This window comes from Cetorhinus maximus, chromosome 21, assembly GCF_964194155.1.
Source record: "Cetorhinus maximus chromosome 21, sCetMax3.hap1.1, whole genome shotgun sequence".
NCBI classification, from domain to species: Eukaryota; Metazoa; Chordata; class Chondrichthyes; order Lamniformes; family Cetorhinidae; genus Cetorhinus; species Cetorhinus maximus.
Window position 1 is genome coordinate 33,212,183 of NC_135899.1, and position 22,748 is coordinate 33,234,930.

General features: G+C 45.5%; 1 protein-coding gene across 1 annotated transcript in view; it reads left to right on the top strand.

Moving 5' to 3' along the window:
- The window catches only part of LOC144695269 (H-2 class II histocompatibility antigen, A-U alpha chain-like), a 52,433-nt gene that overhangs the window by 15,052 nt on the left and 14,633 nt on the right, over positions 1-22,748 (top strand). The window contains exon 3 of the mRNA XM_078566184.1: positions 21,237-21,518. Within this exon, the coding sequence (XP_078422310.1) occupies positions 21,237-21,518 (282 nt within the window). The remainder of the gene's footprint in view (positions 1-21,236; positions 21,519-22,748) is intronic.

Below are 22,748 nucleotides of genomic sequence, written 5' to 3' on the forward strand. Positions count from 1 at the left end.
TTTTCTCTTAGGCCTAGGCATATAATTCAACTTCTAACTTCTCCATTAACCCTTTTAGCACTAAATGGCTTCCCTATAGTTGTCTAGGCCACCACACTTTCCCCCCGCTTTTGTTTTACAAGGACAATCCATCGCCCTTAGCCAAGTTCTATTTACCCTAGTCGCCGGGCTTCATCCTCAATGGGGTCCTGATTCCTGAAGAGAGGGAGGGAATAGATAGCTGGCTTGCCACCAGATCTCTGAAGGTTCTGTGGTCGGCAGACAGAGCAGATTCAACAGAGGACGAGCTGGATAACAATATACAGAACAATGAGTAGGGCAAGGCCTATGACAAGGTATTTGAGAAGAGTTTTGAAAAGGCCCCCAAACCACCCACCGATATTAGGGAACCACCCCCACCAGTCAAAGGATTTCTCCTGGGCAACTGCATGGAGGAGGCGCACCTGGTCCTGAATGAAATGTACATCAGTCTTAATCCTCTGGCCCTTGTTAACGTAGAAACAACATGTTTCATTAATAGTTGCACAGACTCCCCCCTGCGCTGCTAGCAGGAAATCCAGGGCCATATGGTTCTGGAGGACAACCTTGGAAAGGGACTTAGTTTCCAACTGGAGACTCTGGGTGGTGTCAACAGTCTTATTCTCAATAAGTTCCATTGTAGCGGAAATATTAATAATGGCCTTTTCCAGCTCTGAGACCACCAGACCTGAGATGAAGGTCCGGACAAACTTGTGGAATCCAGTGTTGCAGGTGACAAGCGGGTTCCAGGTTGATCGTTTATGACGCTTCACAGGCCCTAAATGATTGTGGAGAAAGTGAATAGTAAGGCTCTTGACCGCAAAGGCCTCAAGGACAATATAGCCAATGGTGCAGGTGCCTGTCCAATTGACAGAGAGGGTTTTGTACACCCTGTCTCCACAAAGCCAGAATGAGCCATTGCGAACAAGGGTAGGGTACCAATAAGTGGAATTTTGGCAAAAGCTGAGCCGGTCCCAGACAAAAGAGGAGTTCGTCTGGTCATACCAGCAGATACGGCAGGTCTGACTGAGCTGCAATGCTCGCAGGGCCAACAAGTCGGGGCAACCAGACAGATTTTTGTAGCTGCAAGGCCCAAATCCTTCAGCGTAGTTGTCAGTAGAAGTCCAGGTGGATGTACCGGAATCGGCCTTCCCGGTAATTATAATCAGCAAGGTAGGCACAGGACCCCAATGGCAGCTCGCCCACCTGAGTACTACCCTTGGTATAATTTCTCCTGACGCATAGCCAGGCCGGCCCCTTAACAACCACAAAGGTGGGCTCCCGTCTCCAAACGGGCGGTTGATGGATGAGGGCCCCTGTACTGCCTAAGGACCATGTGGAGTCTGAGGGGAAAGCCAGAAAATGCATCTCGGAGGACGAAGGGTTAACAGGAAAATGAGTAAATATCCAACATTTAGTCCAATTAACTTGCGAGGCTACGACCTGCATTCGTTGAACCGCAGAATTGGTATTCCATGCCCCTGCAAGGACCACGCAGGACAGGATCCAGATCAAAGTCAGCATTCTGGCGTCTTGGTTAAAGTTTCTGCACAAACACTTCCGTCCGAGGTCAGCGTCCGCTTGACGTGTGATGTGTGGATCCACAAAGGTCGTCCTTCAACCTTCACGGCCGTATGGGTGGTGAGCAGGACTTGGAAAGGCCCCTCCCATCGAGATTCCAAACAGTTCTTTCTCCTGAAGCTCTTTACCAGGACTAGGTCCCCGGGCTGGTATTGATGACTGTCTTCAATGGTGGGCTTTTTCTGAGCTTCTACTACCTGTGTATGCAAGCTTTTGAGAGAATTAGTAAGCGCTATACAGTAGGTATAATTCCCTCATCCATAGCGTGGATGTCCATTTCCCTGGCTGACAAGGTTGGTGCCACCGGGAGGTGCATGGGACATCCCATTACAACTTTATAAGGGGAAAGGGAGGTGGTACGGTTAGGGTGAGAGTGCATAGTCATGAGCGCCAGGGGTAGAGCTTCATTTCAAACCAGTTTCTTCACATAATTTAGCTAGTTTGTTTTTCAGAATACCATTTTGTCTTTCCACTGACCCAGTAGACTGGGGGTGGTATGGGCAGGAAAGGTGATGGTTGCATTGTAAGGCCTTCAACAGTTATTTTATCACTTTAGCAATAAAATGAGGCCCATTATCACTTGATAAAATCTCTGGTATCCAAAAACTGGGTATGTATTCATGTAACAACAATTTTACAACAACAACAGCATCATTTCGTCGGGTGAGATACGCCTCCACCCATCGCAAGAACAAACATACTAGAATTAAAACATAATTATATCCCATACATTTAGGCATTTGTATAAAGTCCATTTGTAGGTGTACAAAAGGGCCTCATGGCTGGGGTCCCGTACCAGCAGTCACTGTGGGCGTCTTGCCTGGGTTATGTCGTTGGCAAAGCAGACATTGTGAAGCTATTTTAGCTGCCATGGCAAAAAACCCAGGCACAAACCACATCTGCTGTACCATTCTGTTCATCCCCCCTTTGCTGCATGGGAAAATGAATGTAACATGTGGGAAATCCAGGGCAGGAGTGAAGCAGGGGCAAAGGCACGGCCATCATAAGAAATCCAGAGGCCATCAGAGCGTTGTGCGCACGATGCTTGAGTCCAACTGTTTTGTTCACGGGTAGATGCCTGTGACTGCAAGTGAATAAGATCAGTTAGACTAGCTACAGGAGAAGGGGTTGCGGCCTGATAACAAAGGGGAACCACAGACCCAGTGAGACCGGCCGTGGCCGCACAGGTGGCACGGTCAGCTCTATCATTAGCGTGAGAAACAAAATCATTGCCCTGTGTATGGGCAGAGCATTTAATAACAGCAAGGGAGGAGGGGAGCTGGATAGCCGTTAAAAGATTAGCAATGAGCTGCCCATGGCGGACGGGGGTTCCTGCTGATGTGAAGAATCCCCGGAGTTTCCAAAGCTGTCCAAAATCATGTGTCACGCCGAAAGCGTATCGAGAATCGGCATAGATATTGGCCGATTGTTTGGCAGCAAATATGCAGACTCGTGTAAGGGCGAAAAGTTCAGCGGCCTGGGCAGAGCAGTGCGGCGGGAGACGAGATGCTTCAATAACAGAGCAAGAGTCACAAATAGCATAGCCAGTAAGTAAATCGCCACCTGGTGATCGAGTAGAGGATCCATTGACAAAAAGGATGAGGTCGGGATTTAACAGAGGATGATCCTGCAGATCTGGGTGAGGTAGGGTGGAGTGCTGGACAATAGTGGAGCAATCATGAGGCTCGCCGTCTCCCTCTGTGGGTAACAGGGTAGCGGGGTTGAGTGGTGCATCATACAATAGTCAATGAGGGATCCCTTAAAAGGGCTGTCTCATAGCAGGTGATGCGGGCAGCGGTAAGGTGTTGGGTAGCCGAATGGTTAAGGAGAACCGCGACTGCGTGGGGAACATGTAGAACAACAGGATACCCAAGGGTAAGGGACTGGGCAGTGACGACAGTGAGGTAGGCTGCCGCAATGGATCGGATGCAGGAGGGATAACTGCGCAACAGGATCTAAGCGAATACTGTAGTAAGCAACCGATCGCTGGGCATCTCCATGGGACTGGGTAAGTACCCCCTGTGAAAAGCCGCAACGCTTGTGAACATAAAGGTGAAAAGGTTTAGTATAATCTGGAAGGCCCATGGCGGGGACAGAAATAAGGGCTGTCTTGAGAGCCACAAAAGCGGCTTGGGAGTCCGACTCCCAAGCGAGGTCCTCAGGGGCTGAAGGGAGGGCGAGATCCTGCAAGGGCCTAGTGAGCTCCGCATAATTAGGGATCCACTACCGACAATACCCTGTCATGCCAAGAAAATGAGTCAGATCCTTTTTAGCGCAGGGAAGGGGAAGGGAGATAATGCTGTCGACACGGCGTTTGGATAGGAGGCGAGCGGGGCCATCAAGAACATGGCCCAAATATTCAACAAGGGATCGGCAAAACTGCAACTTTTCACGGGAGGCCTTATGGCCCTTACAGGCTAAAGCTTTCAGAAGGGTGAGGGAGTTGTCGAGACAAGTCTGCTCAGACGGAGAACAAAGAAGCAAGTCATCGACATACTGAAGGAGAGTAGAACCCCCAGGAAAGGGGACATCAGCAAGATCAGCCTGCAGGGCACGGGAGAAAATGGTCGGGCTCTCTGTATACCCCTGGGACAACCAGGTCCATGTATACTGAGTACCGTAAAAGGTGAAGGCGAAGAGAAACTGAGAGTCAGGGTGTATGGGTATGGAGAAAAAGGCTCCACAGAGGTCAACAACAGTATAACAAGTGGAGTTAAGGGGAACACAGGTAAGTATGGTAGCCGGGTTGGCCACCACTGGATAGGCCGGGATCACACAAGCATTTACCGCCCGCAAGTCCTGGACAAAACACCAGGTATTCTTGCCTGGCTTCCGCACAGGGAGTATAGGAGTGTTGCAGGGGCTAACAGTGGGAATAACAACATCAGGGTTTAAAAGGTCTTGGAGGACAGGCTTTATGCCTTCCATTGCTTCGGGATTAAAAGGGTATTGAGCCTTCCGAGGGAGGGGTTTAGAGGGATCCAAATGCACCCGAAAAGGTTCTGCTGATAATACCTGACCAACATCATTAGGACCCTTTGCCCACAAGGTATCGGGGATAGTTACTGAGGCATCAAGTGGTTACACTGCCTAGAGCATGGTGCTGAAAATAGGCAGGGTACTCACGGGGCATAGAAGGAAAAAATTGGATAGCCTGATCATAGATATTCAGGGAACTGTCCATCAATTCCACAGATGATTGGGGATCCGTGCACTGAAGGCGGTACACCATAGGACCAAGGTCCCTGGCCTGATACCCAGCGGAAACACAGAGGGTAACATGAGGCGCAACATCCCGGGAATGAAAAAGTGGTTGGACAGCTGGAGGAAGGGACATGAACCAGCAACTCCTTCAGGTCCGACGCAAAGGGACGGTAAAGAAAGAACATAGCACTCACCCAGATGGCCTGTTACCTCACGGGCATACTGATGATCCGAGCAGGCAGAGTAGTGCGCTGTACAGTGAAGATCCCAATGCCAGTGTTGCAGGGCCGGATGGATGGCTATCGTGGTGGAAACACGGCGGTCGGTCAGAAGCCAGAGTAGCGCAGTCTTGAGTTTATCGGTTAAATCACAGTGTCCGAAATTCCACCAGCAAACGTGAAGATGACGCAAAGTTTCTTCTTGTAGAAGGCCAATGACTGTGGAGTAAGTAGACTCGGGAACTTGAAGGGTGAAAGAATTATTAGAACAGTCTAAAGTGCAACCGAGTTTGCAGAGGAGATCACGACCCAAAACATTGACCGTGACGTCAGCCCCAAGGAGGAATCGATGGGATCCTTTTCTTCCGTTCAGGTCAAAGGGCACTTCTTCAGAAACTGGCAGCGAAAGCGGTTGTCCCAAGACCCCAGCGACGGAAATCGAATCCCTAGAGGGGATGACGTAAGGAGCCTCGACAGGCTGAAGGGTAGAATAAGTCGCTTCAGTATCAATAAGGAAATTCAAGAGACGGCCATTAAAAGACAAAGGGATAGTGGGTTCCTCAACGGTAATGAGAGGTAAAAGGGTGTGGCAACCCTATTGTGTTGAACCCCCAAATGGGTTAGCTACCGAGTAGGGGATTGTTTGAGGGGCAGAGTAGGGATCGGTTGAGGGGCCGGGGCCAGCATCTGCTGAGGTGCTGCCTGCGGTGGAACTGCAGGTGGCCGAGGGCAGGTACGGGCCTAATGACCCTCCTGACCACAGTTCTAACAAGTCCAGCGGCCGCCCCCTCTTGGTCCCACCTGGCGGCATCTCCCTCTTCCTGGCCGTCGATTCCCCTGGGCGCCCTGGTGCCAATTCGGCTGCCACGTATTCCGAGGCCACATAACAGGTTAGGGTTGGTAATTATAAAGCTAAAAGCTACTGCGGATGCTGGAAATCCAAAACAAAAACAGAATTACCTGGAAAAACTCAGCAGGTCTGGCAGCATCGGCAGAGAAGAAATCAGTTAACGTTTCGAGCCTTCATGGCCCTTCGGCAGAACTGGAGCATAGTTAGAAGAAGGGAGAAATATAAATTGGTTTAAGGTGGGTGGGGGGGCGGTGGTGGGGGGAGGTGGGGAGAGACACATTGAGGGTGTGGTGTGGTGATTGTGGAGATGAGCAGATAATCAAAAGATGTCACAGACAAAAGGGTCAAAGAGGTGTTGAAGGTGGTGGTATTTGTCTGAGAAAAGTGCTAATTAAGAATGGAAGACAGGATATTCAAAGTACAGCTCTAGTGGGGGTGGGGTGGAAAGACTAAAGGTTTTAGTTTTAGGTTTAAAAATAATGGAAATAGGTGGGGAAAGAAGAATCTATATAAATTATTGATTAATTACATCAACAATTTCCATTTCCCTGGCCCCAACCGCTTCCTCTTCACCATGGATGTCCAATCCCTCTACACCTCCATCCCCCACCAGGATGGTCTGAGGGCCCTTAGCTTCTTCCTTGAACAGAGGCCCCAACAATCCCCATCCACCACTACTCTCCTCCGTCTGGCTGAACTTGTTCTCACACTGAACAATTTCTCCTTTAACTCCTCTCACTTCCTCCAAATAAAAGGTGTGGCTATGGGTACCCGCATGGGCCCCAGCTATGCCTGTCTCTTTATGGGGTATGTGGAACATTCCTTGTTCCAGTCCGACTCCGGCCCCCTCCCACAACTCTTTCTCCGGTACATCGATGATTACTTCGGTGCTGCTTCATGCTCTCGTCGGGACCTGGAAAAATTTATTAATTTTGCTTCCAATCTCCACCCCTCCATCATCTTCACATGGTCCATCTCTGACACTTCTCTTCCCTTCCTTGACCTCTCTGTCTCAATTTCTGATGATAGACTGTCCACCAATATCCATTACAAGCCTACCGACTCCCACAGCTACCTCGACTACAGCTCCTCACACCCAGCTTCTTGTAAAGACTCCATCCCATTCTCTCAGTTCCTTCGCCTCCGTCGCATCTGTTCTGATGACGCTACCTTCAAAAACAGCTCCTCTGACATGTCCTCCTTCTTCCTTAACCGAGGTTTTCCATCCACGGTCGTTGACAGGGCCCTCAACCGTGTCCGGCCCATATCCCGCGCATCCTCCCTCACGCCTTCTCCTCCTTCCCAGAAACATGATAGGGTCCCCCTTGTCCTCACTTATCACCCCACCAGCCTCCGCATTCAAAGGATCATCCTCCGCCATTTCCGCCAACTCCAGCATGATGCCACCACCAAACACATCTTCCCTTCACCCCCCCTGACGGCATTCCGTAGGGATCGTTCCCTCCGGGACACCCTGGTCCACTCCTCCATCACCCCCTACTCCTCAACCCCCACTTATGGCACCTCCCCATGCCCACGCAGAACCTGCCCCTTCACTTCCTCTCTCCTCACCGTCCAAGGGCCCAAACACTCCTTTCAAGTGAAGCAGCATTTCACTTGCATTTCCCCTAACTTAGTCTACTGCATTCGTTGCTCCCAATGCGGTCTCCTCTACATTGGAGAGACCAAACGCAAACTGGGCGACCGTTTTGCGGAACACCTGCGGTCTGTCCGCAAGAAAGACCCAAACCTCCCTGTCGCTTGCCATTTTAACACTCCACCCTGTTCTCTTGCCAACATGTCTGTCCTTGGCTTGCTGCATTGTTTCAGTGAAGCCCAACGCAAACTGGAGGAACAGCACCTCATCTTCTGACTAGGCACTTTACAGCCCTCTGGGCTGAATATTGAATTCAACAACTTTAGATCTTAAACTCCCCCTCCCCCCATCCCCACCCCGTTTCTTTCCACCCCCCCCGCTTTTCCTTTTTGTTTTCAATAATTTATATAGATTCTTCTTTCCCCACCTATTTCCATTATTTTTAAATCTAAAACTAAAACCTTTAGTCTTTCCACCCCACCCCCACTAGAGCTGTACTTTGAATATCCTGTCTTCCATTCTTAATTAGCACTTTTCTCAGACAAATACCACCACCTTCAACACCTCTTTGACCCTTTTGTCTGTGACATCTTTTGATTATCTGCTCATCTCCACAATCACCACACCACACCCTCAATGTGTCTCTCCCTCCCCCACCCCCCCCCCACCCCACCCACCTTAAACCAATTTATATTTCTCCCTTCTTCTAACTGTGCTCCAGTTCTGCCGAAGGGCCATGAAGGCTCGAAACGTTAACTGATTTCTTCTCCGCCGATGCTGCCAGACCTGCTGAGTTTTTCCAGGTAATTCTGTTTTTGTTTTGGTAATTATAAAGTTGGGCAACCGAGCGGCTAATTGAGGGGCAGTGTAAAATACAGCGGCCGATGCAGGCACTGCGAGTGGAGCTGCGGGTGGAGGTGCGATGGGTGGAGGGTTTGCTGCTGGTGCTGTTGGATCATCTAACACCGGTCCCACTATTCCTTTCTTTGGGGGTTTTTGACATCGATTCAATTGGCGCTCACAATGTTGGAGGGTGCTAATAATTTCTTGAAGATTGTCCTTACCCTCCCACCCAATACAAGTAAAAGTAAAGGCTTTCTTAAGATCAGGCTGTAATCCCTGTACAAGAGCATTAACAAGGGCCGGAACAGAATCCTGAGGATTAACACCAGAACATTTTAAAATGATGTTGCGGAATCGTTCAACATAATCCTTGGTTTTCAAGGGATATTGGCGATCTGGTTAAGAAGAAGAGAGAGGTGTATAGCAGGTATAGGCAACAAGAAGCAAATGAGGTACTTGTAGAGAAAATGTAAGAAAATACTAAAGAAGGAAATCAGGAAGGCAAAAAGAAGACATGAGGTTGCTTTGGCAGATAATGTGAAGGTAAACCCAAAGGGTTTCTACAAGTATATTAAGAGTAAAAGGATAATAAGGGACACAATTGGTCCCCTTGAAGATCAGAGTGGTCGTCTATGTGTGGAGCCTCACGAGATGAGGGAGATCTTAAACAGTTTTTTTGCATCAGTATTTACTCAGGAAACTGGCATAGTGTATAAGGAAGGAAGGGAAACAAGCAGTAGTGTCATGGAACATATAGAGATTAAAGAGGTGGAGCTGCTTGCTGCCTTACAGCGAATAAAGGTAGATAAATCCCCCGGGCCTGACATGATATTCCCTCGGACCTTGAGGGAGACTAGAGTAGAAATTGCAGGGGCCCTGGCAGAAATATTTAAAATGTCCTTAGCCACGGGTGAGGTGCCAGAGGATTGGAGGGTAGCTCATGTTGCTCCGTTGTTTAAAAAAGGCTCCAAAAGTAAACCAGGTAATTACAGGCCAGTGAGCCTGACGTCAGTAGTAGGTAAATTATTGGAAGGTGTTCTAAGAGATCGGATATACAATTATTTGGACAGCCAAGGGCTGATTAAGGATAGTCAGCATGGCTTTGTGCATGGTAGGTCATGTTTAACGAACCTTGTAGAGTTTTTCGAGGAGGTTACCAAGAAAGTAGATGAAGGAAAGGCTGTGGATGTTGTCTACATGGACTTTAGTAAGGCCTTTGACAAGGTCCCACATGGGAGGTTAGTTCAGAAGGTTCAGACACAGAGAGGTTGTAAACTGGATTTGAAATTGGCTGTGTGGGAGAAGACAGAGAATGGTAGTGGATGATTGCTGCTCAGACTGGAGGTCTGTGACTAGTGGTGTGCCTCAGGGATCTGTACTGGGACCATTGTTGTCTGTTGTCTATATCAATGATTTGGATGATAATGTGGTGAATTGGATCAGCAAGTTTGCTGATGACACTAAGATTGGAGGTGTTGTGGACAGCGAGGAAGGCTTTCAAAGCTTGCAGAGGGATCTGGACCAACTGGAAAAATGGGCCAGAAAATGGCAGATGGAATTTAATGCAGAAAAGTGTGAGGTGTTGCATTTTGGAAGGACAAACCAAGGTAGGACATACACAGTAAATGGTAGGGCATTGAGGAGTGCTTCATAAATAGGCCTTCATAAATCAAAGTATTGAGTATAGGAGTTGGGATGTTATGGTGAGGTTGTATAAGACATTGGTGAGGCCAACTTTGGAGTATTGTGTGCAGTTCTGGTCGCCTAACTACAGGAAGGATATCAATAAGATTGAGAGAGTGCAGAGAAGATTTACTAGGATGTTGCCGGGTCTTAAGGAGTTGAGTTACAGGGAAAGATTAAACAGGTTAGGACTTTATTCCTTGGAGCGTAGAAGAATGAGGGGAGATTTGATAGAAGTTTACAAAATTTTGAGGGGTATAGACAGAGTAAATGAGAGTAGGCTCTTTCCACTTAGATTAGGAGAGATAAACACGAGAGGACATGACTTTAGGGTGAAAGAGGAAAGGTTTAGGGGGAACATTAGGGGGAAATTCTTCACTCAGAGAGTAGTGAGAGTATGGAACGAGCTACCATCTGACGTGGTAAATGCGGGCTCACTCTTAAATTTTAAGAATAAATTAGATAGATACATGGATGGGAGAGGTCTGGAGGGTTATGGACTAGGTGCAGGTCAATGGGACTAGCGGAATAATATTTCGGCACAGACTAGAAGGGCCGAATAGCCTGTTTTCTGTGCTGTAGTGTTCTATGGTTCTAATCACAAACATCCTTGTCGGGTTTTTGCACTGTACTGTGGATTTTGTGCCAATCAACTATGTCAGGGAAAGCCTTCCGCAAGGCCGCACAAATGCGCTGCCAGAGTTGTGTCTCCTGATCCGCGGTAAGGGGGCCAGGGCCAGGCAGCGGCCACTCACAGTTTTCCCGAATTAATCGCCAACGCTGGGTACCCAGACAAGTATCAAGAACCATATCTATATCATCACAATTGGGGTTATGACAGTTACGGAGAATTTCGAGTTTCTGTATAAACTTCTCAACTCCCTCTTTAGGGTCGGGGGTGGATTCAACAATCGCCCGTAATTCGGAAGGTGTCCATGGATGGTAGACTTGCATCTGACCCCCTGTAGGATTAGGGTGTGCTCTCATTGGCCATGGCAGCTGCAACGGGGCGCCGGAGAACGAAGGGTCGGTTGGGAGGGCTGGATCCGAGTTCCGTCTCCGTTGGGAGCGGGAGCGGGTTCGTACACCAGTAGTACTATCAGGTTCTGACGTGCCCCCAGAAGGCGGCAGAGCCGGCGGGGCAGCCGCAGCCGGGGGTGGAACCTGTTCATGATCATCATAAGGAGGAGGGGACTGGTAGACAGGCCAGTCCCGATCGCTGAGCTCATCATCAGACGACAGAGGTGCTGGGGGCTGCGCGGTTCACTGCGTGACCAGGATCCTGGACTTCTCTTTGTTATCGACCTGCTTCCGCCTTTTCTCACATTCTTGACTCCTTTGCCTCGACTCTTCTGCCTGCCTCTGCATTTCGTCCTTCCACTGGTCATATGCAGGCCAACTAACCTTCTTCTTACCCGACTTCTTTACCTCCCTTAAAACACATGCTAAGCGCTCAATTCTATTCCGATTAAAAGTTCCATCTGGTGGGAAGCTCTCTCCCTTACCTTGGGTCCACTTAACCCATTCAGAAGCATGTTGGACACTTTCAGGTCCATGATGGACATACATATAAGCATTTGGGGTTCCCCTTGGAGGGGGAACCTGGGGTTTCTTTGATGCCATATTACCCATTTTTTTTCATCTAATAAAAAAACAAAAGGCCAGTCCTTGGCGGGTCCTTGACCCCTAATTAACTACTAAGGTACCTTTCACCAATCAGTCCACTCACACGCTTAAGGGGTCCCAGGCCCCGAACCGCTAACACGCACCCACACACTCAGTACCAACTCCAGGGGCTCCAACCCCGAGTATACACCAAAACTAAAACTAAACTCGAGGGGCTCCAATCCCGAGTATATACTAAAACTAAACTCCAGGGGCTCCAACCCCGAGTACACTCTTAAACTAAATCTAAACTCCAGGGGCTCCAACCCCGAGTACACTCTTAAACTAAATCTAAACTCCAGGGGCTCCAACCCCAAGTACACTCTTAAACTAAATCTAAACTCCAGGGGCTCCAACCCCGAGTACACTCTTAAACTAAATCTAAACTCCAGGGGCTCCAACCCCGAGTACACTCTTAAACTAAATCTAAACTCCAGGGGCTCCAACCCCGAGTACACTCTTAAACTAAATCTAAACTCCAGGGGCTCCAACCCCGAGTACACTCTTAAACTAAATCTAAACTCCAGGGGCTCCAACCCCGAGTACACTCTTAAACTAAATCTAAACACCAGGGCTCCAACCCTGAGTATATTCTGGCCAAAGCGGTCCTGGACCGCAACAACTAATCTCCTAAACACTTAAATAGATGACTTACCCTAAGAGTCAGCCACAGGCAGGCGAAAGCAAATCGCGGGTCAACGAACACCAGAAGTCCAAATGGGGCTGCTGCGGACTGAGGAGTCCTTGAACCATGAGGTCCTAACACTGGCGCTCCGTGACCTAACCCTAGGGGTTAGTCATCTCGGTGGAACCTCCAAGAAACTGTCAGAGATTAATCACACCAAGGCATCGTTAATACATAGAAACCCCATTTATTACTTGTGCACAAGGGAGAATAATACAACGAGAGCTATTGTACCATCTTATAGCAGAATACACACAGACCTGTTAAAAGCATTTTTACAGCCAATCAGTAAATTTTGCACAAACCTATCCACTTATTTGCATAAGTTAACTGACCAATCTATATAGTAGTAAATATTCGTTCCCAGCACAAGAGATGTTGCGCTTACGTAAATGCTTACCAAGATTCCGATTACATTCGGCCTGAGAAAGAACAAAATGGAATGTCTCAGGGCTCATCCTACAACTGTGGTCAGACAAGATGGTATTGTTTCTCAAGGTTGCAGTGTTTTTCTCTTAGGCCTAGGCATATAATTCAACTTCTAACTTCTCCATTAACCCTTTTATCACTAAATGGCTTCTCTATAATTGTCTAGGCCACCACACTTCAGCAGTGGATGACTAAAAAGCTAATAAAATGGGAGAAAATTGATTATGAAAGCAAATTGGCAAGAAATATAAAAACAAACAGCAAGAGCTTCTACGGGTATATAAGAGAGTGCCTAAAGTGAGTGTTGGACCCTTGGAGGATGCAACTGGAGAATTGATAACGGGGAACAGGGAAATGGCACATAATTTAAACCAATATTTTGCATCGGTCTTCACGGTGGAGGACGCTATAAACATTCCAAAGATATCAGATAAGCAAGGAGCTAATGGGAGGAAATATTTTGTAACAGTCTCTATCACGAGGGACATAGTATTTGACAAACTAATGGGACTAAAGGCAGACAAGTCACCAGGATCTGATGGTCTGCATCCAAGCGTTTTAAAGGAAGTGGCTGCAGAGATAGTGGACGTATTGGTCGAAATATTCCAGAACTCACTGGATTCTGGGAGGGTACAAGCAGATTGGAAAACCAATAATGTGATGCCCCTGTTCATGAAGGGAGGGAGACAAAAAGCTGGAAACTATAGGCCAGTCAGGCTAACATCTGTCGTTGGGAAAATGCTAGACTCCATTATTAAGGAAGAAATAGGACATTTAGAAAAGCTTAACGCAATCAAACAGAGTAAACATGGTTTTGTGAAAGGAAAATCATGTTTGACAAATTTGCTAGAGTTCTTTGACGATATAACAAGCAGAATTGATAAAGGGGAACCGGTAGATGTAGTGTATTTGGATTTCCAGAAGGCATTCGATAAGGTGCCACATAAAAGGTTATTGCACAAGATAAGAGCTCACAGTATTAGGGGTAATGTATTGGCATGGATTGAGGATTGGTTAACATACAGAAGACAGAGTCAGGATTAATGGGTTTTTTTCAGTTTGGAAAGACATAACTAGTGGAGTGCCACAGGGATCAGTCCTAGAGCCTCAATTATTTACTATATTAATGACTTGGAGGAGGGGGCAGAGTGTAATGTATCCAAATTTGCTGATGATACAAAAGTAGGTGTGAGGGCATGTCGTGATGAGAACATAAGGAATCTGCAAGGGAATAGAGACAGGTTGAGTGATTGGGCAAAAACTTGGCAGATGGAGTTTAATGTATGAAAGCGTGAGGGGTCATGCACTTTGGTAGGAAGAATCAAAAGGCAGACTATTATCTAAATGGAGAGAGACTCCAAAAATGTGCAGCACAGAGGGATCTGGGTGTTCTTGTGCATGAAACACAAAAAGTTAACATGCAGGTGCAGCAAGTAGTTCAGAAGGCAAATGGAATTTTGGCCTATATTGCTAGGGGGTTGGAGTTTAGAAATAGGGAAGTTTTGTTACAGCTGTACAGGGTGATGGTAAGACTGCACCTGGAGTACTGTGTACAGTTTTGGTCCACGTATTTAAGAAAGAATATACTGGCATTGGAGGCAGTTCAAAAGAGATTCATTAGGCTGATTTCCTGGGATGAAGGGGTTGACTTATCAAGAACAGCTAATTAGGTTAGGCCTTTGATCATTAGAGTTTAGAAGAATGAGGGGTGATCTATTGAAACATACTAGATTCTGAGGGGGCTTGACAGGCTAGATGTTGAGAAGGTGTTTCCACTAGTGGGGGGAATCTTGAAATAGGGGACATAGTTGCAAAATAAGGGGACAATCATTTAAAACAGATGAGAAGGAATTTCTTCATTCAGAGGGTAGTGAATGTCTAGAATTCTCTACCCCAGAGAGTTGTGGAGGCTAGATCACTAAAAATATTTAAAGAGGAGGTAGATAGAATTTTGAAATATCGGGAAGTTGAGGGTTATGAGGAGCTGGCAGTGAGAGGAGTTGAGGCCTGGGGCAGATCAACCATGATCTTATTGAATGGCAGGGCAGGCTTGAGGGGCTGAATGGCCTACTCCTCCTATTTCTTATGTTATGTCCTCTGATTAGGTGTGAGAAACATGTGAACAAATGGAGTGCAGTGTTCAGTATAAAGGCAGGTTCCTCAAGTTGCCCACTATTGTTGCAAGATATGACAACAAATCAATGTTAATGGGTAAAGACTGACTTCATAGTAGACTTCAAAATTGAGATGACCAAGAAGCTGGATTAGCTATTGAATAGCTACAGCAACATTTTTGAGGACAGCTATAAAAGCATAATCAATGTGGAAGTGCACATCTAAATCAAGCCTATTTCAAGCTAGGCCAGTTCCTTATGCTTTCAAAATCCAGGTTGAAGAAGAGCTAAAGAAGCTGGAGCAAAATGGTGTGCAAGTGAAAACTGACTACAGTGATTGGGCAACCCCAATTGTAGCACTGTTGTGCCCAAATCAGAGATGTGGGAACTACAAAGTCACATTCAGCCAGGCAATGGTGATTAGCAAGATCCATTACCAACCTCCCAAGATTTGTACGTGGAGTTAGTGGGCTCCAAGCTTTTGATAAGTTGAATTTGCTTTACACTTATGCACAGCTCCAGGTGGATCGAGAGAGTTAGCAGTATCTCACGATAAACACACTGATGGCCTTATACTCCTACATGAAGCTGCTTGATGGTGTGAATTCTTCTCTAAAAATGCTCCAAATTACAAATGATAGGATTTTGCAAGGAGTGCTGCAGTATTTGTGCAATAGGAATATTGTGTTGATTGCGACACAACCTTCATGTATGGGATGAAGTGTTAAAAAGGTTCAATGATCATATGTTGAAATGAGCAATCCGCTTTTGTGCAATCCAAGGTCGTGTACTTTGGCCTGAAAATCAATGGAAAGGGGTTGCAGCCAGTGAAAGAAAAGATAGGGATGCTCTGAAGCCAAAAGATGTGTCTGAGCTTCCTTTACTCAGCATGGCCCAATATTAATCACAGTTCCTGCCTGAGCTTACAACAGTGTTAGCTCCATTATATGAATTATTGAAGATGGGAAATGGGAATGGTTTAAAGCACAACAAGAAGCTTGACTGGTGATGCACCTATTGTTCATTATGATACAAATTGTGACCTGAAGCTAGCATGTGATGCTTCAAACTCTGGAGTTGGAGCAGTGATCAGTCATGTGATGGATGATGGACAAGAGAAGTCCATAGCAATTATTTTGTGTACACTGACCAAGAGTGAACACAACAAGGAACAGATAGAAAAGGAAGTATTTGAAATCATCTTCAGAATCAAAAGGTTTCACCAGTTTTTGTTAGGCAGAAACTTCACCATTAATAGATCATAAACCTCTAGCTATTCTGGGCTAACTGTAGCTAATCTGCAATACCAATGATGACAGCGTACAAGTACAACATCAAATATTGCAGCTTGAAAAAGAATCCTGTCGCTGAAACTGTCATGTTTGATATATAAGGACTCAGAGATAGGCTGCAAAGGTGCTAAATTCACAACAGGGGTAGTAGGTGAGGACTTTCCAAACACTGCAACTGAAATTGTAGCTGAAACTCCAAAAATTAGTGTTAAAAATCATCTACAGACATTGAATGGATTAACAGAGTTTGACCAGTGTACAGGTGAGCAAATGAAACTGTTCCACAATCATTGAATGAGTTATCATGTGAACAAGGCTGCATCAAGTGGAGTCGTAGAGTGGAGGGACCTAGTTCTTTAGAGAGAGGTTTCTGGCAGGTTTCTGAACACAGGAATACTCAGTCATGGTCATGGCCTATTTGCCATTTCAAAGCATCCATGTAGATTTTTGTGAGAAGGAAAATGATTTCTTGGTGCTCATAGATAGTCACTCAAGTGGATCAAAGTAACACGTCAAAATATTAATACTGAACAAACAATAGACAAGTTACTGTCTATTTTTCTTGTCATGGTTTACTAGAGGAGCTTATCCCTCAATTTTGTTCTCTCCATTCCAAAATTTAATTTCGCAAAATATTATAAGCATCTCTCCTCTTTATTACCTGGCATCAAATGGAGCAGCTGGAAGATATGTCAGGACAGTCAAAGAAGCATTCAAAAAACAAATTCTCCATTGGTGTTCAAAACTCACTATGAGACAGCGATTGACTAATTTCTTGCTGAAGTATAGAACAATTCCACACTCTACTACCGTGTATACACTTGCTGACCTTTAGATGAAAAGAAGGTTAAGGACACATTTGAGTCTGGTTCTACAAAAGCTGAATACAAACTGTAAGGTCAGAAGAGAATGCAGTTTCAGGCAAAATGAGCATGCTTATGATTGAGCCCCTCTCACAAGCCCCACAAATAGGATGTGGGAAATGTAGTAGGGAACAATTTAAGTTGATGGAAAGGTAAGAAATGTTCACAGATCACATGATCCCAGCACAGGATGAACCAAAAGATGAGCAGAATCTATTAATCATGAGCTCAGGAAAGAGTGTGAACCAATTCAGACTTCATCGTCTGATGTACTGTACCCTTCAATTTCTGAGAAAAAGCAAGCTATTCGGTGAGTATTGAACTGAAACCAAACCATCCAAAACTTGACTCTACACCAAAAGGAGATCATGAAAACTTCATAAACTAGTTACTAAATTTGACTTTTTTTAAATTTAGCTCAAGAAGAGAAAAAGTAGACCAGCAATATTTTTTTTTGAAAAATGGGGAAACAAATAGACTTTAACATAGGCAAATGTGAGGTCATCCATTTTGGACCTAAAAACGATAGAACTTATAAATGGTGAAAAACTAGAAACAGTGGAGATCCAAATAGCCTTGGGGGTTGAGATACATAGATGATTAAATGTTATTAACAGCTACAGAAAATAGTCAAAAAGGCTAATGGAACAAAAATAAAAATAGCTGGAAAAACTCAGCAGGCCTGACAGCATCTGCAGAGAGAAACAGAGTTAGCGTTTTGAGTCCGTATGACTCTTCATCAGAACTCAGGAAAAATTCACCAGTTCTGATGAAGAGTCATATGGACTTGAAATGTTAACTGTATTCCTCTCAGCAGATGCTGTTAGCCCTGCTGAGTTTTTCCAGCTATTTTTATTTTTGTTTCAGATTTCCAGCATCTGCAGTATTTTGCTTTTATCTTAAGGCAAATGGAATGCTGGCTTTCATGCCTCGAATACAAGGGGGCAGAAGTTTCTTTTAGCATATTTTCACACTTTTCCATTTGGGGAATAGTGGAAGAATTCCCAGACTGATAACCAGCCCATTGAATCGCATTATTAATGCTGCTTCTGTGGCCGACAAGTCCTGGCAGCTTCTGGCTCAGAGGCAGGGTTGCTACCACTGTGTCACCAGATCACCCACTGGAATAGAAGTCATGTTTCAGCTTTACAAAGTCATGTTTGACCTCACCTGGAATACTGGGAGCTGTCCTGGGCTCTGCACCATAGGAAGGATGTATTGACCTTGGAGGGCAGACAGTGTAGATTGACGAGAATGATAACTGGACTGCAAGAGATTAAACAAACTAGGGTTATATTCCCAGAACTTTAGAAGGTTAAGGGTGATCTGATTGAAGTTTTCAAGTTATTAAGAGGAACAGGGTAGATAGAAACTTCTGCTAGTTAAGGAATCTAAAACCAGGGACCATAGTCTAAAAATTAGAGCCAGACCTTTCTCGAGTAAAGTTGGGAATACTTCTGCATACAAAATGGTTTGGTGCTGTCTTCCACAAAGGGCAATTGGTGCTAGATCAATTGTTAAGTTTAAATCTGAGATTCGTAAATCTGACAATAACTGATATTAAGGAATGTGGGCCAGGATTTTTCAAATGGCGGTATTTCCCTTCCTGCCATCCGAAGAGTCGGTGGTGAATGCATCCGTGCCTGGGCACTGCCTGCCCTGCAGCCATTTAACACTCCAAATGTTAGGAGGAAGTCCCGCCTTAGAGAGCTGCCAGTCAATCTGATTGTTTGGCAGCGTTCTAGTCCCTGCAGTGCCAGAAGCTACAGTGGACAGGAATGGGACTGCAAACAGTCCACGGAGCCTAAGTCCTGGGAGTCCAGGACATGCTAAGTTTTGGGGGTCTCAGGGAGGATAGGGATGGTGAGGCCTGGGGGGGGTGGGCAGAGGGGGATTGGGGTGTCAGAGAGGCTGGTGGGGAGGGACGGGTGGTGAGGGAGGCTCTGCGGTGATCGGACCATAAGGGGTGGGGTGGGGGGGGTGCGGAGGCGATGCTAAAAGGAGGCAGCTGATGGAGGTGCCCCTCGTCCCTCCGCATGAGACCTGAACCTGGTTTATTTTCAGGCTTCATTCCCCCCACCCCTGAACTCCTCCCACCAGCCTGAAAATTGAGGCTGGTTGGGAAATGGCCCTTGGGTGATCAATAATTGGCTACTTAAGGGCCTCAGTTGGGGCAGGGGCAAGACATGTCCCAGCATAAAATTGCAGAGAGGTGGGGGAGGGGGGAGCCCAGCAGCAAGCTCATCCAAGAAATTTTAAGCTCACTCCCCACCTACAAACCTGCTGGCTGGGGAACGTAAAATTCTGCCTGTGGTGTTAGATCGTAGATCAGCCATGATCTTGGTTCAATGGTGGAACAAGCTCAGGAAGCTAAATCACCTATTCCTGTTTCTATGTTCCTAATCATCTTTTCAAATCAGAGTTAATTCACTGCCTGTGAGTGAGCCTATTTTTAAAAACTTTTAAGAAAATTCACAAACCTATTTTCTGGTTATATTGATATACAGCAGTGAGTTCCTTAGTAAACATTTCAATCAAACCATTTTAAAATGTACCTGCCACTGCCCTTGTTACCAAAAGAAACATGCTAACTTTAAGAGTTCCTCATTTTGTTCTTCTGATATCTCTGGTCTAATTCTGCTTCGTGTTCTCATGGTAATTCTTAGAATGATTTTGATATGTGACTCATGAAGCAGATTACATTCTGTTGCACCTGGTCTTTTAGATAGTGCTATAAATAGTGGCTTACAAAGATCTCTTGGAATCAAAATTCTTCTAATGCCAATATCATTTCTATGCATATGTTATATGGTCCCATAGCTTTACCCTTCTTCATTTCCTTGATCACTTGTATTACTTCTGTTTTCACAATTGGCAGTCTTTCTACTTTCTTTGTAATGGCTGTTTCTTTCCCTCTCTCATTAGAGAATAATTCTTTTGTATAATTCTGCCCATCTGCCTAAGATGTCATTATTCTCTTATTCTTGAAGGTCTTACAATCTGTTTTTATATTTCTTGCTAGTTTAGTTTCATTCTATTTCTCTCTTATCAAGTTCGAGAGCATGCTTTGCTGATTTTTAAAATCCCCCTAATACTCTGGCTTACTACACTTTTTAGAAACAATGTAAACTGCTTCTTTTAATCCAATACTATCTTTAACTTCTGATGAAAGGTCTCTGATTGAAACATGAGCTCTGTTTACCTCTCGACAGACGTTGCCTAACCTGATGAGTTTTCCCACCATTTTCTGTTTTCTAAATTCCAACGTCTGCAGTATTCTGTTTTGTACTATCTTTAACTTCTGTAGTTAGCCATGGCTATACCACTTTTCCAATTAATTTTTTATTCCTCAAGGGAATGTGTATTTGTTAGGAATTAATTTTTAAATGTTTTCCATTTACCTGGCATCTTATCTTTTAATGTAATTTCCCAATTTTATGTCAGCCAACTCGTCTGCAAATACCTCTCTAATTAGCTTTATCTAAATTTAATACTTCTATTTTAGACTTAACCATATCATTGTCAAAATTAATTTAACATTCTAGCCCATTATGATTACTCTTCCCCAGATTCTTCCTTACTATAAGATTACCGATTAACCCTGTCTCAGTGCACAATACTATATTTAAAATAGACTGTTCCTTAGTTAGTCCCTCAGTAGGGCCCAGCATCACCTTTTCAGGGTGACTAAGAAATACAACCTTGATTGTCTCAAAACAAAACTGAAGCATTGGGAGATCATTGATTGAATTTTTGGCTGTAATGATAAACTGAGGTCCAATTTGCCCTCAGAGTTTGACACAAAAGACCTCACGGCATTTTTGAAAGAAGGGCAAAGAGTTTCCCAGCTCCCTGACCAAGGTTTATCCCGCAGCCAACACCACCAGATACAAATGAATTTGTCTTTCATCTGACTTGCTATTTTCAGCATCTTGCTGTACATATAACTGGTGGAAATCATTGAATGTAAGGTACTTGGTCATATGATAAGGTACTATTCAAATGTAAGCTCTTACTTTATTTAGATTGATGTTAAAGTAGTCTCATTTCAGACCTGACCTGGTGATCTACTATTAATTTGTGAATTGGTCATAGTCGCTCACTTTCTACACCCTGTAGACCATTATGTTTTGTTGATCCTGCTACATCACATTGGTTAATTGTACCCATGCTGTGCCCTGTCTCGTCCCACAGTTCCTCCTCATATTGCCATGTACTCTGAAAACTCTGTAGAATGGGGTCAGTCCAACACATTGATATGTCATGCCGATGGATTCCACCCTCCACACATCACCATGAAGTGGAAAAAGAACAATGAACCAATGACTGATGGCAACTTCATCACAGAGTACTATATAAAAGAGGATTATTCCTTCCAGAGATTCACATATTTGAATTTCAACCCGAGTCCAGGAGACATGTATTCCTGCCATGTGAATCATGAAGCCCTGGAGGAATCTGCGACTGTATTCTGGGGTGAGTACAGATTTGATTATCTAAGATAAAAGCAAAAAACTGCGGATGCTGGAAATCCAAAACAAAAACAAAAATACCTGGAAAAACTCAGCAGGTCTGACAGCATCTGCAGAGAGGGATACAGTTAACGTTTCGAGTCCGTATGACCCATCATCAGAACTAAGACATATAGAAATGAGATGAAATATAAGCTGGTAGAAGGGGGTGGGACAGGAGAGCTCAATAGGGGGCCAGTGATAGGTGGAGGCCAAGAAGAGACTGCCAAAGATGTCATAGACAAAAGGACAAAGGGGTGTTGACGGTGGTGATATTATCTAAAGGATGTGCTAATGGGAACATTAAGGGAAGCAAGCTAGTGGCAGATGGCCCTAGTGTGGGTGGGGTGGGGGGAAGGGTTCGAAATGGGCTAAAAGGTGGAGATGAAACAATAGATCAAAATAAATTTAAAAATAGGAGGGAAAAGAAAAAAATAGTTGTAAAAAAAAATTATAAAATTATTGGAAAAAGGGGGATCGGAAAGAGGGTGGGGATGGAGGAGAGAGCTTATGATCTGAAATTGTTGAACTCAATATTCAGTCCAGAAGACTGTAAAGTGCCTAGTCGGAAGATGAGGTGCTGTTCCTCCAGTTTGCGTTGAGCTTCACTGGAACATTGCAGCAGGCCAAGGACGGACATGTGGGCATGAGAGCAAGGTGGAGTGTTGAAATGGCAAGCGACAGGGATGTCTGAGTCATGCTTGCGGACAGACCGAAGGTGTTCCGCAAAGCGGCCTCCCAGTCTGCGTTTGGTCTCTCCAATGTATAGGAAACCACATTGGGAGCAGCGAATGCAGTAGACTAAATTAAGGGAAGTACAAGTGAAATGCTGCTTCACTTGAAAGGAGTGTTTGGGCCCTTGGACGGTGAGGAGGGGGGAAGTAAAGGAGCAGGAGTCGCACCTTCTACGGTTGCATAGGAAGGTGCCGTGGGAGGGGGTTGAGGTGTAGGGGGTGATGGAGGAGTGGACCAGGGCGTCCCAGAGGGAACGATCCCTGCGGAAAGCCGCCGGGGGGGTGAAGGGAAGATGTGTTTAGTAGTAGCATCATGCTGGAGTTGGCGGAAATGGCGGAGGATGAGGATGTTTTCCACCCACGGTGGTTGACAGAGCCCTCAACCGTGTCCAGCCCATCTCCCGCGATCCGCCCTAACACCTTCCTCTCCCTCCCAGAACCATGATAGGGTCCCCCTTGTC